The sequence below is a fragment of the Pteronotus mesoamericanus genome, unplaced genomic scaffold (genome assembly GCF_021234165.1).
Source record: "Pteronotus mesoamericanus isolate MK-2021 breed Mesoamerican mustached bat unplaced genomic scaffold, CSHL_Meso_final contig_78, whole genome shotgun sequence".
NCBI lineage: Eukaryota > Metazoa > Chordata > Mammalia > Chiroptera > Mormoopidae > Pteronotus > Pteronotus mesoamericanus.
The window spans coordinates 17,100,658-17,118,713 of record NW_026555258.1 but is presented as its reverse complement, the minus strand read 5'-3'; the positions used below and the strand labels follow the sequence as shown (position 1 = coordinate 17,118,713).

At 43.7% G+C, this 18,056-nt stretch overlaps 1 protein-coding gene across 1 annotated transcript in view; it reads left to right on the top strand.

The window, feature by feature from the left end:
* The first annotated feature begins 348 nt into the window (after positions 1 to 348).
* Positions 349 to 18,056, top strand: part of ZNF618 (zinc finger protein 618) — a 159,658-nt gene continuing 141,950 nt past the window's right edge. Inside the window, exon 1 of the mRNA XM_054584496.1 lies at positions 349 to 477. Within this exon, the coding sequence (XP_054440471.1) occupies positions 445 to 477 (33 nt within the window). The 5' untranslated portion in view covers positions 349 to 444. The remainder of the gene's footprint in view (positions 478 to 18,056) is intronic.

Here is an 18,056-nt window from a genome sequence, read left to right as displayed (position 1 = left end):
GCGCGGCGCGGGAAAGTTTGGGGGGCGGGTGCGCCGCGGCCCCGGGGCTGGCGGGCGGGCGGCAGCGGCGCGCCCGGGGGCCGGCCGGCTTTGTGTGCGGCGCGGAGGCCGGCGGCGCGGAGGCCGAGGCCCGGAGCTCGCGGGCCGCGCGGCGAGGCCGGCCCGGGGGCGGGCAGGGCGGCGGGGGGCGACGGCGGCCCCGCGGGGGGCGGCTCGGCGGCGGCAGCGGCGGCGGCGGCGGCCGGTGCGGGCCGGGGGTGGGGGCGAGGGCCGGGCGCCCCCCCCGCGCGCCCCCAGCGCCCCCGCCCCCCCGGCCTGAGCGGGGCGGGCGGAGGAGGGAGCGGCGGCAGCGGCGGCGGCAGCGGCGGCGGCATTGTGCGCGCACCAGCAGCCCGGCCCGGGAGGAGCAGGACGCGCCGGGGCCGCCTCCTCCCGCACGGACCCATGAACCAGCCGGGCGGCGCGGCGGCTCCGCAGGTACGACGGGGGGCCGGGGGCATGCACTGCGCGGGGGACCCCGGGGGGCCGGGGCCCGGGGCGCTGCGCCACTTCATTGCAAGATTTGCCAAATGCAAAGTGCCTGGGCACGTTTGCGGGCTTTTTGTGGGCGCTAACGGGAGGGTCGGGGTCTGGATAGCCCCCCCCTCGGGCGCCGCGGGGTGCAAGGAGGGTGGGGGAAACGATGGGGTCTTTTCGGACCCCCAACTCGGCGCCCTCTCCGGCCCCGGGCTCGGACCGGAGCCCAGAAAACAAAGCGGTGAGAGAACAGAGCAGCCATTTCAGTTTGGACAATTCACATTTTGCAAAAATGCAACCCCTTCCAGCTCTCCCCCCTCCCCTCCAAATTTGCAATTTCCCCCTGACCCTCTCAGCGCTCCGGGTCCCTGATGACCCCCCGGGAGGTTTTTCCTCCCTGGACCCCCATCTTTGCAACAATCTTTTTTTTTTTAAGGCCATATTTCCCTTTCTCATTTTTTTTTTCTAATTTTTCTTCAAACGGTAGTTTTTTCCCATTAAAACGACGCCACCTAGAGGATACTATTTTGTAAATAAAAAAAGAAATTAAAATTGAAAAGAAATATTTTTTATTTCTTATTTTTTCAAAAGTTTGCACTATAAGGCAGTGGAGGGGAAAGAGATTCTTTTTTTTTCCTTTTTGGGGTGAAAATTTTCACTTTGACCTTTCCACAAGCATGAAGACAATTTTTATTTCTGAAGCCAAATCCAGATAATATGTAAATGAAAATTAAGCTGGAATTTGAATGAATTCAGTGTTTGAAGGGATGAAAGCAAAAAGCCTCCTAAAACCAAAGTCACTTTGGTTGCCCAACTCATTTTAGTTTGAGAAAAAACTAACTGGAATGAGGAAAGGAGGGAAATTGTTGAGTTTAGGGAAAACTAGGAGAAATTGGCTTTATGAAGCAATTAGAAATTGTACTTCATTGTAATTTGGAACTTGTTTAGCTCAGCGGGCAAAAAAGACTAATTTCACCATTTGGGAATATTTAAGTTGTTCTGTTTCCAAGAAGGGAGGATTTAAAAGAGAAAATAGACCCTAAAATGTTGGCTTTGGACACACCCAGAAATTCTAGGTGGTTTTTTTTTTTTTTTAAATTTTGCATTTACATTTTACTGCATTTAAATCCCAAGGTTCTAAAGAAAAACAGAAACTGGAAAAGTTAGAGTGAAATCTTCTCTTTTTTTCCATGTGTATGTTGGGTTTTGTGTTATTTTGTTTTGTTTTGATGGAATAATTAAGACTGTTTTCTGATTTTGTTTTCTCAAAGGTCTAGGCATTTCTTTCTGTTGTTGTTTTATTCAGAAAATGTCAGAAACCTTTTTTGAGCAATATCAAGTGGAAAAAATGTAAATTCATTACATTATACAAATTGAGTAGCCCACAGATTTGTAGGAGAGACCGCCATTAAAATAAGATATGCATAATTAACATTATTATGAAAAAACTAACAGTGGATTCACAGAAGCTCATTTTTTATGACATACAACTGAATCAGTTGATAAAGACAAGGGTTGAGGAATTCTTGGACGAAGAAAATTTTCCCTTTTCTGTGCTTGCTCACTCTTCCAATTTGAAAAATTTATTATTTAAAAAAAAATCCAGATTGGTTTCAGGCCTCTTTGATTGTGATGTGGGCTTGGTAGTTTATTAGCATTCGCTATTTTTTTCCCACAAATTTGATTACTTTCAAAGGGGAAGGAAAATCCATTAGCCTTTATCATTTTAGGGTGTTTGTGATTTTTTTTTTTTTAAAGCACAAATTTTATTGACTTAAGAAGGAAAGATAAAAAGGGAAGGACAGAGAGGAGATGGAAATTCTGATTCTTATCCACCTTCTCTTTTGAAACACTTACTTTACTGAAAAAATGAGGTAAAACATGAATTCAACTGATTTTAGCATTAAAATTTAATTTTATTTTTGAAGGAAAAAAAATCAAGATACAAACAAAAGCCAAACCCAAAGGTACTTGCCTTTGGAACATGAAAGCACATGAACAAACAGCATTTGATGTATTTTTTGGCCTTATAATGGATCAAATGAAGGTGAAACAAAAAAAAAAATTTTTTTTTAAGGAGACAAATACTGACCAAATTAAAATTTAACAGATGAAAATAAGATACCTACCCAAAGTTGGAGGGCTATTTGTGAGGAATTACTATTTGATTGAATTTGCTGGGGATTTTGAACCAAAAACAAAAACATAAAAAAGTTATAATTTTTCTGTCCAAAAGAAGGGGGATATTGTCAGCGTTTGCAGGGTGGGATCTTGGGTTGGGAGCTGATGGTGGGTCACACAAGGCTAGGGCAGGGATCCCTGTGCCCCCTCCACCAGCCACCAGATGTCTTGGAAGAAATGGTAGCCCCAGTCCATGGATTCCCAACCCCGTTTTGTAGAAATTCAGATTTCTAAGGGGATGTGAATTCTGTGAAATATATTTGACAGTGGCAGAGGGTCGACATTTCCCATCATCGCCATTGCATTTGGGAGATTTTATTTTTTTAGTAACAAAATCCTTCAGGGCTGACTGGCCACATTCTGACATATTTGGAATGAGCTTTTTTTTTTTTTTTTTTTAAAGTAGCATAATTAAAATTTTTTTTTTCTGTTGAATTATTTAGGCCGATGTCTAGGACGGTCAAAGAATTTATAATTTCCAAGGGCTCTGGTGGCCTCATGAGACAGTAGGCCCGAGTTTAGCAAGAGATAGAGGAGAGCTATGCCCTGGGCTGGGGAGGGGTAGGTGGGCACCCCTACCAGGCATCTGAGGAAAAGTCAGGGTTGTAGATAACAGGTTATTTCTGGTGCAAGGAATAAAAATAATTGCAGCATGTCCCTTTGTGTGTCCTGGCTCTCCTGAGACACAACTCAGATTCCTTCATTCCATTCTGCTGAAATTTTGTTGTGTTGTCTCCATTTTAAAGGGAACTCCTGGCTAGAAATTGGAAATCGTTTTTGTTTTTTAGAACTGTTTTTCCCTTAAAGAAATTGTTTATTCTGATCATGTTTGTTGTAGAGGAAATAGAGGTGCATGATGGTACTGTTGGAGGCGGGGTCAGTTTTCTTTTGTTTCTATTGGCGTCTCTCAGAATTGAGGTCTGACCTGGGCCTTGCCTCTTTCACCTCCTATTTTAGATGGAAATGTGACCAGAAATGGATATATGAGCTAATTTTTATTAGCCCATGTCTGCTCACCACACTCTCTTAGAATGTTGGCAAAAAATCTGGCAAATTGGACTTGAGGGGTGGTAATTTGATGATGGGCTGAGTTATTTTGGTGAAAGATCATTTATACTCACTTTCACAGTAGAGACTCTTATTACTTAATGTTTTGCTTCCCTGCCTAAGGAGGTTTTTTTTTTTGTTGTTTTTTTTTTCTAATAAGGTTTGAAATTTCAAGGGCCTGCTTTATAGCTTGACTTTGGACCAAGCAAGGAAACAGGGTTTGCTTATACTTTAGTCCTCCACAGTGGTGAACTTGAACAAGGCCTCTTGCTTTTGCAGAAGGAAAGCAACAAAGATGGCTGGTCAGTGGAAGGCTGACCTCTCCCTGGCTAGCAAATAAATAGCCAATGGTTTGTTTCATTTGAGAAACAGAGTTTAGAAACTCCTTCATTGTCAGATACAATCCCCCCCCCCCCCCCCCCCCCGCCACCAACCTTTGACTCAGCTCGTGGAATGCTGCTTCCTCTGACCTCACAACCCTGATGTCTTCTCCTTGGTTGGGTGATAAGAACTTCCTTGCTGTGTTCCACTGGATGTATAAGCCTGACTTTTCCTGGTCATAGTGAAATTTGAATTTTTTCTATGTTCTTGTAATGTTTCGTGTGGGTTGTGTCTCCTCCCTGCCGATGTAAAGGGAGGTAGATTTGTGGATTCATTGGGGTGCCAGCTTTCTCACAGTCTTGCTATATGACCTTGGACAGATCATTTTTTCCTTCTGAGCCTCAGTTTTTGCATTCGTAAGATGAGAGCTTGGAATCAGAAGAACAATAATATATAAATAGGTTTCATCGCTGATTCTGACTCCAAGCTGCCTGGATCATTGTGTTGAGAAGGATTCTGAGGTCACGTCCATACGCCCATATTCTGGAGAGAGGGGTGCAGTGTCTACCACCGAATGGGGAGTGTGCCTCTTATTTATCATACCCAGGCTAGGCTGTGTCGCGACCCATTAGTGGGTTGTAAAATCAGCTTAGTGTATCACAATTAGCATTAAAAAAAGAGTACAGGGGAACACAAAACAGCAGAGGCATATCACAGTACTGAAGGTAAGTGTTGTCTCATGAAACTTTTGTTCTATTTATATGTGCCGATGTACGTATATGATAAGAAATGGAATTGCTGCTGTGAGTCATGGTTAAAAAGAATTTGAAAGGTGCTGGACTACGTGATCCACCAAGGTGTGCCGCAATTACACTTTACTGCGTATACTCTATTTTCCCATTTATCATCCTAGCTGACTTTTACGTGAACCCAGTGGGGTAGGTGTCCTGGGCCACATGTTTGTCACCTGGTTGAGCCTGTCTTCAGGGCCATCTGTGAAGTCTCAGCTGTGTGGTGGTCAGGCTCACTCCCCAACTCGTTGGCCTTGGATGAGACCTGAAGGACAGGTGCTGGAGGGAAGGCTGCATCTTTGCTAGATTTTCTTGCTGGAACGGAGATTTTGAGTCATTTGGAATCCCTGTCTTGGTGGGAGGGAGAGCTGTCACAATTACTTTCATTCCTCACTTATACTTCACATTGCCAGAGGACTCTTTCTGGAGTTAGAGTTCATGTTTATGCTGTATTTAAATTTTAATCAGGCTCTGTGTGTGTGTCTATATTTTTGTGTGTACGTGCTTCCTAAACACTCCAGAATGGCTGTATTAGTCTCTTCGTCTTTTAAATATCTCAGACCAGGGCTGTCCAATAGAAATGTGATTTGAACCACACATGTAAGTTGCCACACATGTAATTTTAATTTTTCTAGTAATCCTTTTAAAAAACGTAAAAAGAAACAGATGAAATTAATTTTAATAATAAAGTTTATTTAACCCAATATATCCGCAGTAGTATCACTTCATCATGTCATTAACATAAAAATTATTAATGTGTTATTTTACATTCTTTCTTTGGGACGTGTTAGGTCTTTTCTGATTAGCCGTATTTCATGTGTTCAACAGCTGCATGGGACTAGTCACTTCTGTATTGGTCGGCACAGGGTCAGACCAGTGTTCCATCTGGTCATTACTGGGTGGCCTCAGAGAGTTATTGACACATCTTTGAAAGCTCTTTTTTTTTTTTTAAAGATTTTATTTATTTATTTTTAGGGATAGGGGAAAGGAGGGAGAAAGAGAGGAAGAGAAATCTCAATGCATGGTTGTCTCTCATGTGCCCCCTACTGTGGACCTGGCCCGCAACCCAGGCATGTGCCCTGACAATCAAACCAGTGACCTTTTGGTTCTCAGGCTGGCACTCAATCCACTGAGTCACACCAGCCAGGGCTACTCTTTGTTTTGTTGATGGGACTTTCTTCCTGAGCCCTATCTGCTCGGGAGGCATTTCAGCTGATAGTGGTGATGTGTCCCATCCATTTAGCCTCTTCTGGCTGAAGTGGTCCATACCTCCCATTTATTTGTCCCCAAGCAGTCTTCTGCCAGGATTAGGCCAGAACGCTGTAGTTTAAAATGACAAATGATGGCTAGAAACTTCAGCTTGTGTGCCATTGAGGTTGAAAAGTGCAGAAGGCAGTCATAGGAGGCAGGTTTTAAGTAAAGTATGGCCTGAAAGGATGAAGATAAAAGAAGACAGCAGGTGGGTAAGACCAGGGCTGGGGTTCAAGAGGAAGGAGAAGAGAGGGCGAAAGTGGTTTGTCAGTGAAATTCATTTCTGAACTGAATATGAAACCACCAGGAAATTCCCCCAGGACAGGCCTTTAGGTGAGAGGCATAGAAATTTTCTGACATTCACTCAGTTGGTGAAACGGTCAGTCAGACTAGGGATTGAATTCCAACCTCATGGCATGGTTTGCTTTGTATCGCTTTGGGAAAGTCACTTCTGATTTGGGAACCACAGTTTCTGCATCTGGAAAAAGGGGGGTAATAACCTTGACCTTGAAGGGTTGTTTTATAGTTAAATGAAGCAGCACATGTGAAAACACCTCGTCAGCCCTTAGAAAGTGGTCCTCGGAAGGTGATCAGCACTGGTTGGTTATCTCTTGACCCAGTGGCCAGTGGGCCTCCTTTTAAGGAGATTGAGCCCCAATAACAGCAAGTCCCCAAAATAAAACTTGTTGGCTTATACTTTAATGGGCAAAGTTAGGTAACAACAGAAAAGAGATACTCTTTTGGTTGTTCTTTAAGACAGACCAGGCCAAGATAAGACATCTCCTAGGCCTTCTGCATCTTTCTTGTCAAAGGTGTTCTCAGTGATTTCATTCCATGGATGCTCTAGCTCCTCCAAATAGTTCTGGGTTTGTTTCAAAGCCTGTGGCACAGTCTTTAAAAGCGATAAATCTTAATCCTGGTGAACTGTGTAACTTTGAGCTTCTTCTCACGCTGGGCCTTCTGTCTCTGGTACCCTTCCCTCATTCACCTCTGCTCCATGAGAAACCAGACGCCCTCGAGACCACCTGCACGTGCTCCACTGTGGAGCTTTCCCAAGCCCCCCCGGGCAGAGTTCATCTCTCCCCACGCCACGGTGCACCCCAGGTGCTCTGGACTCACAGATGAGAATTGCTGGGTTGCGTTTGTTTCTCTATCCAGCTTGTGAGTTCCTTGAGGGCAGAGATCATGGGTAATTCATTTTAGGGTCTGGCACAGAGCTGCAGTTCAATAACTATTTGCTGACTTAATCTGAGTTTTGGAAATAGCTCATATCGGTAGGATTTGAGTCCATTGAAGAGTAGGTGACTACGGTGGGTTTGGCGACTTGTTCAAAACCTGTGTTGGATGAGGGAGTCATAGTACCTTAGAGCCAGCTCTGAAGCTATGGCCCCCTTGGAATGCTAAAGCAGAGGGGACTTGCTGGATGGGAATAATCCTTCTTTGACTTTACATGACTTGGGGAATTTTTAAAAAGTTCCCACCCCCTTCACTCTGTTGTAGAAACTAGTTCGTTAAAATGGCTTGTTGGCTGTCTAGGATCAAGAGCCGATTTGCGGGTGTGGCGAATGGGACTCAGTGTTTCTAAGGAGGTGGAACAGCCTTGGAGCAGCCTTGGGGGCTGCCTTGAGGTGGAAGGGGCCCAACAATACTCTGTGTTTCCTCTGGGAGCCAGTCTTCTTGGCCAGGGGCCCAGGAGCTGGACATTGAGAGGCCATTTGCAGAACCCCCCGGACACATGGACCCCTTAAATGTCAAGTAGCTAACTGTGATTTGATGTTCAGGCAGACCCCATCTTTGGTTGGTTTCTGGTTTGCAGATGCCAAAGATGAAGGAAAATTTATGGGAGAAAACTGAAAACACCCTGTTTGTTTGCTTAATCTTTTTTTGGTAAGTTTTATAATACACTGCCATTTTTAACACTTAATGTGTGGATCAGCTCAGCAAGTGAGCCCAGCATCCCAGTTTGAGGTAGACCTTATTTCCTCAATGGTCATGCTTCCATATGTTCCTATTGCTGAAATTGGGATGTGTGTTACAATAGATGTATTCTGTTAGTGCACTGTTTCTCCCTGTTATTTTTTTTTTATTCTCAAAAAGCTGTTACAAAATCGATGGTGTATCTAGCATCTTGGAATTGAGGGAATAGAGTGTCATATTCCTGGTGGGGTGGCTTGTGACATTAGGGATTTCCAGTTATGCATTTATATATATAAAGCCTTCTGTAGAGCTGTTCTGCCAGTGGCGGAACACAAGTTCGCTATTTCCAAGGGTGGAATGAACAGATTGAAGTTCAGGGACAAGGCTTGGCTCTTCTCTCTGCTCCACTATTTATCACTCTGTGATCTTTGCCAAATGCCAAAGCACTTTATTTCCCTGCACTTGTTTTCCTTGTCTGTAAAGTTGGGACAGTAACAATGACAATGATGATGAAAGGTGTGGCAGGAGATTGTCGTAAAAATTTGTGAGGGATGTGAGAAGAACGCTTTGAAAAGGGCAAAGCGCTTTTCACTTACAGTATGTTATTTGTACACCACCTAAGCCAGGAGTGGTAAATAACGTACATGGCATTGCTCCCCATTTCCAAGCCTGTGTCAGACATTGCTAATTGATCGTGCCAGTCTTTTCCATTGAATCTGGCCAGTGGCCTCAGAGTCCTCCTTGGTTTGATGATACCAGTCGGTTGGGTTTAGCATAGGACGGACATAAAGCCAATTTGTCGTTCTTGATCTAGTGTCTGTCTCTTTCTCAGAAGTGAGGTGGAGCTGTTGGTCCCAAACTTCAGTGAATAGGCAGAGGTGGAACTTCAAGCCTCAGATTTCTCTTCAAGCAGTGCTTTCCCTGCTCTTTGTACATACATTGTGTCAAAAGGAATTCAAGTTAATTTGGTCTTGAGAAATAGAGGCTCCTGACTGTTATAATTAGATACCCTCGGGGTTGTCATCAAAGCAGGGCTGGATGACCTGCTTCTCTGCCTGATCCCAAAGTGATCAGGTTTCAAAGGGGAGACACTGGTGGCTGGGCGACTCGGGCGGGCGATGTCCCTTGTTCACTCCTGTAGAACCGATGCCATGGCAGAGGGGCGAGGCCGGCGCTGGGGTTCCTGGATGGTGACCTGGGTTTGCTCTAAGTTTGCCGTTTACATACTTCCCAAACTGCCGTTTGCCGTTAAGACCAGAGATCAGTTTCTCAGTCTCTCAGAATCTTGATTTCTGCATCTGGGAAACGGGGATGGAATCATCTTTCACGAGAAGGAAATAACATTTGAAAATACTTTGTAAACCGAAGCCCTAATATGTGTTGTTTTTTTTTTTTTTTAAAACACATGTTAATTTTTGTAACTAGCACTAAGTACTAGTGCTTTGTTGGGTAGATTGTTTAAACCCAGAGTCACAGATGGGTGCCCATAAGGCAATTTGGGTGTTGGTCTAAGGTTTAAAAAGTTTGGAAGTTTTAAACGTTCACAGGGTATGTGCTCTTCTGTTGGTCCAGTTCCCTCCCTGCTCCTGTTTCAGTCGGGTATGCCACCTGCCTGGTCCCGGCAGGCACTGGCGTTTGGGCCCACTGACAGCCTCTGTTCGTTCATCTGTTAAGTGGGAGAACAATCCACTCATGCACCCCGCACAGGATCCCGGCAAGCATCACACAGCGGACTCAAAAGTACTTCATAAACGGTGGACTGGAGAAACATGTTGGTGGCAACAACTCCTTTCTTTTCTTTAAAGGGAAAGGAGGGAGGCTAAGGTGAGGCTGGTATGGAGTTGACAGAAAAAGGATATAAATATTTTGGCTGACAAAGCAGAAGGAAGCTTCATGTATAAGCTAAGGAGAATAAATGGAGTCAGGTGGTGCTCGGCTCCCCAGCCTGCCATAGAAAACACAGGAAAACCTGCTTTCTAGTGAAATGAGCTTTGTGTTAGGGATGGCATTTTTGATTCCCAGGGGCCAGCTCTGGTCCTGGGGTGGGGGTAGTGGGGTCTCCCAGGGAGAAGGGAAACCTGATATGTCCCCCATGGGTGGATATGGCTCCTGCAGGGCAGAGGAGGCCCAAGTGCCCCCGGCAAGCCCCTGGCTTGCTGGTAACATTAAAAGTCAGTAGCTGTTTTGGCCAGCTTATTGGGTGTGTTATTGTCCAAGACAGCACGCCTGAGGGCTGAGCCATTTCTACCTCTCAGCTTTGAGCCTCTGCCAGACAAATCCCCTCCAGCCCCAAGACTACTGTAGAGAATTATGGATGTGAATTTTCATAGGGTGAAATGTTGCAGAGAATTTGCGTTTAATTTGGGGCTCAAGAGTTCTGTGAGCCAGTTGGATATAACCAGGACACTTGGAATACCCAGGAAGAACAGGTGGAGACAGATTTGGATGCTGGAAAAAAATTTTTTTTCGGTAATTCCATCAATTGGGAAAAATAACTATAAAAATTTATGTGTGTTTATGTGGGTATTTCTTATAATGTATGCTGGAAAAGCAGAAAGTGAAACTGATCTGGAATAAAACTGAAACTGGCCTGTAATGAAGCCTTAGGGAAGAGAAACTTCCCAGGGGTGCTGCTACTGGCTTGAGGTGGAATTTGTTGTGAGGCTTGTCTCCTTCTTGGAACAGAGGAGTCTAGAGCTCACAAGGTAAATAGGGATTACCTAAACTTGTGACCGCCAATGCGCATTGGTAACCACTAGCCACATGTGTCTCTTGGCTGTTGAACTGTGGCTAGTCTGAATTAGGATGTGCTGTAAATGTCAAGTCTACGCTGTTTTTTTATAGACTTTGTAGAGAAAAAGTAAAGGTTGTAAAAGATCTCAGTAATTTTTAAAATATTGATTACAGGCTGAAATAACATTTTATATAGTGGGTTTAAATAAGATACATTATTAATATTAATTTCACTATTTAACTTTTAACAATGAGGTGACTGAGAAATTTGAAATTCCTTGTGTGGCTTATATTTCTATTGGACTGTGCGGATTGGAGCCAACTGGTTCTCCTCAGAGAGGGGGAGTAACTTGCTCAGAGACACACAGCGGCTCCATCAGGTAACTAACTGGACAGACTGCAGGACTCGATTTGGGACTGAGAAAGTAAGATGATGTAGTGGTGTAACCAGGTGGTTAGAATGAAGAGGTAATGGGATTTATGAGAGACACACAGAGAAAGAGACAGAGGAGGAGAGACAGACGGAGGGAGGGAGGGAGAGAGAGAGACTGATTTTGAGAGACTGAGATTAGTAGTAATTCAGCAGGCGGGGGAGGGGGGAATAAGCTCTTTCCCACTTTGCTCATCCATTCCCCTAAACATTAATTAAACACTTAGGAAGGAAGAAAGTAAATCTAACAAGACCAGCAAAAACAAATCTGAAGGATTACCCCCAACAATTTCTCTGCTTGCCAAAAATTTCAAAATGTTTTTTGCAAAGTCTTTGGCTTTTAACTGTTTTTTTTTTTTTTTTCTTCCTGAAAGAGTACAGTGCAGGGCATAAAAACTCAGGTCCCATGACAGGCTGTGGATTTTGGGTCCTGGGGGCCTGGCCTGGCAGTCACTCTGTCGCCAAGTTGTGTCTGTCCCCTGTAATGATTCGGGAAGCAAGGCTTCTGGAAGACCCAGAGGGCATACTGCAGAGCCTGTGGGAAGAGCAGGTAGGGTGGGCAGGTCAGGTGACAACGCTGACCTCTAACCTGGTAAGGAGACTGGAGCAGGGGGACTAGCCCCAGGGGGAGCAGCAAAGCTCACTTGAACCCAGGTCTCTACCTTTACAGCCCAGTTTCGAAAGGACTTTGAGCCCTGAAAGGACTTTGAGCCCTGCGTTAGAATTCAGCCTTATGATTAAAAAAAAAAAAAAAAAAAAATCCGAATGCTTTCTGTCAAAAGGCTGAAGTTTAGGATTCTTACTTATTTCGCTTGATTATTTTGCAAAATAGAGTTTTTCTGCCTTGAACTCTAATTGGGTGAAGCATTTAACATCTATTATTTAATACAATCACCCTGGGGAGTAGGGTTTTGTTTGTTTGTTTTTGTTGTTGTTTTAAATATGAGGGTATTGAGATGCAGAGATGAAAGGAATCGTGCAAGATCACACAACCAATCAGTGGTAGTTGGATTCAAGTTCAGATAGTCACCAAAAGGCAGCTCACAATAGCCCCTTGAGTCTTCCAAGCCCTGGCACCAAACCCAGGAGTAGAGAAGCCTTTAAGGTGGCCATTCCCGTTTTATAGTTGAGGAATAGCTTGCCGAAGGCGTGGAGTTGGTGATTGGGCTGGGACTCGAGCCCGTGTCCTGTAGATGCTCTGCCCATGCCCTCATGGGGTTTGTGCCGAAGCATGGTGCCTGGGGAGGTTGCCCTCCCCACTCCGTAAGGCCTGGGTCTGGCTCCCAGGCTCTCATTCCCCAGCTCCCAGCAGCGCCTCCGCAGACCAGCGGGTTGTGTGTTTGCTGTGCACAGAGCCTTTAATATTGCATTTGAAAACAGTTGCAGAAGGTTTGCTGTAATTAATTACATTTGACATACTTGGAATCGGGGCCTCCTGGATTCAGAATGCAAATTTATGCCCAGGCAGATGTAAGGTATGCTTGCAGCCAAGAGCTCTGGCACGTCCCAGCCAGGCCTGTGGCATCGCTGTGGCATCGCTCGCTGCCCTGATAGGACTACCGTCACAGGCTGTGGAGCAGTGGATGCAGGATTCAGATGCGGGATCCGTGGAGCCCGCAGACTGTTGGAGGAGAATAACCCAGGTCTCTAGTTGGACCCCTGCTCCTAACTCAACCATGGTTTGGGGGAATTTCTTTTTCTTTTTTGGGCCTCAGTTTCCCCTACTCTACAATAAGGGCTTGGATTAGGTGATCCCAGAAAGCACGTGCTGCTGATAATCTATTCGGGGCAGCAGGACGATTAATTAGAGTGGGAGTTTGGAGGGTAGGCTTTTAGAAGTAGTATGGACAAACTGAGGTGAGAAGGCTTGGAAAAGGAAGGTGAGCAGGCAGCTAGTGGAACAGATGAAAGGTGGGCAGAGCCTCATATTGGCACAAGATGTTGCTGATTTCCAGGGCTCCTCATAGAGAAATCATCCATTCTGCATCCGCCCACCCCCACACACTTGTCTCACCATTTCTGTTAGATAGTTATTGCTTTGTACCAAATCACTCCAAAACTTAGTGGCTTAAGACAACAATAATTATTATCTCTCATGGTTTCTGTGGGTCAGGAATCTGGGAGGAGCTCAGCTGGTTGGTCTGATTTGGGGTCTCTCTGTGGTTGTGGTTATATGTGGTTGTGGCTCTGGCTGGGTCATCTTAAAGTTTTCTCTCCTCTCATATTTGATGCTTAAAGCTTGGAAGGCTTGAATAGTTGAAGTTGCTCAGGTATCCGTCCATCCATCTCTTCATCCATCCACCTCTCTCTGTATCCATGGGGTCTCTCCGGCGTGGAGGCAGCATACATGGCCTGACTTCTGTATGGCACCTGGAGGCTCCACAATGCATGGTCTGAGAGAGATGGAGTCGAGCATGACTTAGCAGTCATGCAGCCTCCATTATGCTGAACATTTGGGGTAGGACATGTATTCATGTGGTCACCTTTGGAAAATACTGTCCATACCATTTTTCTACCCATCAGTCGCTCTGTCTAGCTATTCACCTGTCCGTCCTTTTCTCTACCCACCTGCCCACCCACCCTTTTTATCTTTCCATCCTTCAGATATCTCCTTCCTTATGACCACTCATTCCTCCACCCATCCCATTCATCTGTCCCATCCAGTCACCCAACACATTTTGGGCACCTCATATGTGCTTGGTATAGTGAAGTTCTTTCAGTAATGAGCTCAAGTGGGAGAATGAGACTAATATTTATTAAGAACCTACTCGATATTAATCTCCTCAGAATAACTCCATGGCATAAAATTATCATCATCTCTGTTTTACGGGAATCTAGGGTGCAAAGAAGCTAAATAACTTGCCTGAGGTCATTCACCTTGTTAGTGTCAGAGCCAGAACTTGAACTCAGGACTCCTGACCACACTGTCCCCAGCATCTGTATTCTGAAATGGCTGTCCAAGAGCTGATTCTCTATGTCTCTTTTTTCCCCAACTGAAAAATACATTTTTCTCTTCTGATTTATAAAAATAACACATTCATTACAAAAACTTTCAAGCAGTATGGAAAAATATGCTTATCTTTTAAAAAAGTCACCCAAAATCCCATGGCAAAGAGATGACCCGTGTTCACATTTTGGTGAACACGGGTCATCTCTCTGATACTTAAGTGTATACAATTACAGTTTTCTACAAATGGGAGTGTATTCTACATGCTGGTCTGTGGGCTGCTTTCTTTTTTCTTTTTAAACTGATCTCTTTATTCATTGGTAAATATGAAAATATATGTGTGTGTGTGTATCTCCCCAGATTCATTGCCCTGTTGGACTTGGGTTATTTCTCATCTTTACACACGCTGTGTCTTACTCTCATGGTAATCTCTGTAGCACCCCTCTCTAGAAGGCTGAGTGCTGAGTCACACCGAGTCTACATTTCTCCTACACTTCTACTTGGAGATCGCCAGTGCTCATTTTACGCATTGTGGCCATCACCTGTATTGCCAGTATTCTTAATCTTTGATGTCCCAATGGGCACACTAATGAGATCAAACATCTGTTGGTATGTATTTTTGGGTTACTTGCATTTCTTCTTCTGTGAATCGCCTGTTTCAGCATTTTGCCCTTTTTCCCCTTGGGGGTGTTTATCTTTTCCTTTATTTTTTTCCAAAGCTCTGAATTTTATATTGACTCGTTGTTAGGTAGTTTCCAAGTATTTTTCACTAGAGTTATATTTTTAACTTCGTTAATGTCATTTAGTGGTGATGGTGATGAAATAAAATGTTTACATTTTTGTGTTTGGGAGCCATCTCTATTTTTTTGGTGTTAGGCTTTAAAAGACTTTCCCCCATTAAGAATTTATAGTGAAAAAGCTGTCTACAGAATGGGAGAAAATATAATCAAATCATATAGTTGGTAATTTTCACAATACAGGAAATACTTCAATAACTCAACAACAACAAAATAACCTGATTGTTTAAAAAATGGGCAAAGCTCTTGAATAGGTATTTATCAAAAGAAGGATACAAATGACCAACAAGCGTATGAAAATATGTTCAACACTACTAATAGTTAGAGAAATTTAGAGCCACAGCGAGATATTAACTCATACTCATTAGGATGGCCACTATCAAAAACAAAAACAAAAAGTACGTTGTATTGGCAAGGATGTGGAAAAATTAGAATCTTTGTATACTGTTTGGTATAGCTGCTATGGAAAACAGTTCCTCAAAAAATAAAAAATAGAATTACCATATGATCCAGCAATTCTACTTCTGGGTGTACATCCAAAAGAATTCATAGCAGGATTTTAAAGAGGTATTTGTTTACTCATATTTACTGCAACATTATTCACAGTAGCTAAGAGGTGGAAGTAACTCAAATCCTTTAATAAGTGAATGGAGCCCTGGCTGGTCTGGCTCAGTGGATTGATTGCTGTCCTGCAAAAGGCCACTGGTTCGATTCCTGGTCAGGGCACATGCCTGGGTTGCAAGCCAGGTCCTTGGTTGGGGGGGGTGTGAGAGGCAACCAATCCGTTCTTCTCTCCCTCTCTTCCCCTCTCTCTAAAAATAAATAAATAAAATCTTAAAAAAATAAATGAATGGAATGGACAAACAGAAAGTGGTATATACATAAAGTGGAATATTATTCAGCCTTAAAAAAAGAAAGAAATCCTTTTACGTCCTGCGATATGGATGACCCTTGAGGACATTGTGCTGAGTGAAATAAGCCAGTCGCAGAAAGAGAAACACTGAATGATTCCACTCATGAGGTAGGTTAAGTGGTTTAACTCACGGAAACGGAAAGTAGAACGATGGGCGACAGGGGAACAGGGAGATGGTGAGAAGCTGTTCAGTGGGTATAAAGTTTCAGTTTTACAAGATGAAAAATTTCTAGAGATCTGTTGCGTAACACTGTGACTGTACTTAGCACTGCTGAACTGTACACTTAAAATGGTTAAGGTGATTAAAAAAAGTTAAACATTTAGGTAACCTATCAAATCAACAGTTTGTCTTCTAGGAACATAGAGTAGTCGTCCTTTATTTGGCAGGGGACACATCCAAGATCCCCAATGGATGCCTGAAACCATGGAGAGTACCAAACCCTATATACACTGTGTTTTCCTGTACACGTACACTTTTTCATTGAAGGGAAGCATTTTATGGCTCCTCTTTAGCATATCCAAATTGCAGCATCACTACTTGAACTTTGGGACTAACAGTAAGTAAAATAATTGTAACTTGAACACAAGTCCGGCAATTGATCTGATCTTCAACTGCCATGGCAGTTGATCTGATAACCAAGGCTACTAAGTGACAAATGGGCGGGCGGTATATGCAGCCTGGACATAGTCACATCCTGGGCGAGAAGGAGCAGGCCTTCCAGATTTTGTCACACTACTCAGGATGGCATGCGATTTAAAACTTGTTTATTTCTAGAATTTTCTATGTAATGTTTTCGCCTTGGTTGACTATGGGCAGCTGAAGCTGTGGAAAGTGAAACGGCAGATTAGGGGCACTACTGGGCACTCAAGAAGCCCTCGTGCCTGTATTCCATACAGGAAGTGTATCATGAGCAGTCATAATAGAATTGTTTCTAACATTAAGTGCCTGGGAACAAAACACAGAATTTATAAAACTATTCATCCTTATGTCTTCTGTGATTTTGTATAGGTTTTATATTCTTACATTTAAGTTGTTTATCTGTCTGGAATGTATTTGCTTTAAAGGAGGTACATAAGGATCAAGCTCTTTTTTTCCCCTTCAAATGGTGGGGAAAAAAATGGCTGTAATTGAATGATCGATCCCTCTTTAACTCCTTGAAGTGCCATCTTCATCGTATATTAAGTTTCCATATTCTTAGGTCTGTTTCTGGACTCTGTTACATTCTCTGGGTGTACAGATACCATGCTTTTTAATTTGATCACCTTAAAATAAACTTTAACACTAGAATCATGCCTTAAGCACAGACTTAGAAAATAGCACATAAATTGTCACATGTGGTGCTCACCAAAGTGGAGCAGTTTTCTGGTGAGCTCCTTCACTGTGCAGACTCCTTGCTACCCACAGTGGGCTCGGGGCCACTATAAATACGGAAACTGAGGTTCAGTGAGGTTGAGTAACTTGCCCTAGGTGGCTCATTGGTGCTCTCATTTCCCACATCTGGGAAGTGGCATTGTGGAGTTTGGAGCCTGGGTCTGTCCAGCCTCCAAGCCTGTGGGCTTCCTTTAACGATATTCGGTGTCTCGTGGATGCGTGATAATCTTTCCTTAGGGACCATGCGTACCTCTGCCTCCATCGTGCCTGGCACAGCGTGGTGCTAGTGTGTGCTTGTAGAATTGGATGGGAGGCAACAGTCATGGCTTATTTGAAACAGGGTTTATTAAATGGATTATTCCTTGGCTGCAGTTAGATATATACTAACACTTGTTTTAATACACTAATTTTAAATAATTAAACTAATGATATTAGAGAAAAATCAGAAAATAAGGAAACAAATAATGCTGAATCAATTCTAGACCCCTTATATTTACTGTTACAAATTTGGTGCATTACCCTTGAGTTATTATATAAGCATATTTTTGTTATTTGGATCATCACGTATCTGAGCCTTTGCCTCCTGCCTTTTCCTTCCGTCTTTTCTTTGTCTTCCTAATCATCATTTTTCAAAACTGCACGATATTCACAGAAGAGAATGAACATAGTGGTTTTTTTTTTAATCCTCACCCAAGGATATATTTATTGATTTTAGGGGTGGGGAGAGAGAGAAACACATCAGTTGGTTGCCTCCATACATACCAGGACTGGAGATCAAACCCTTAATCAACTTTAGGTGCCCCGACCTGGGATCGAACGTGCAATCTTTTGGTGTATGGG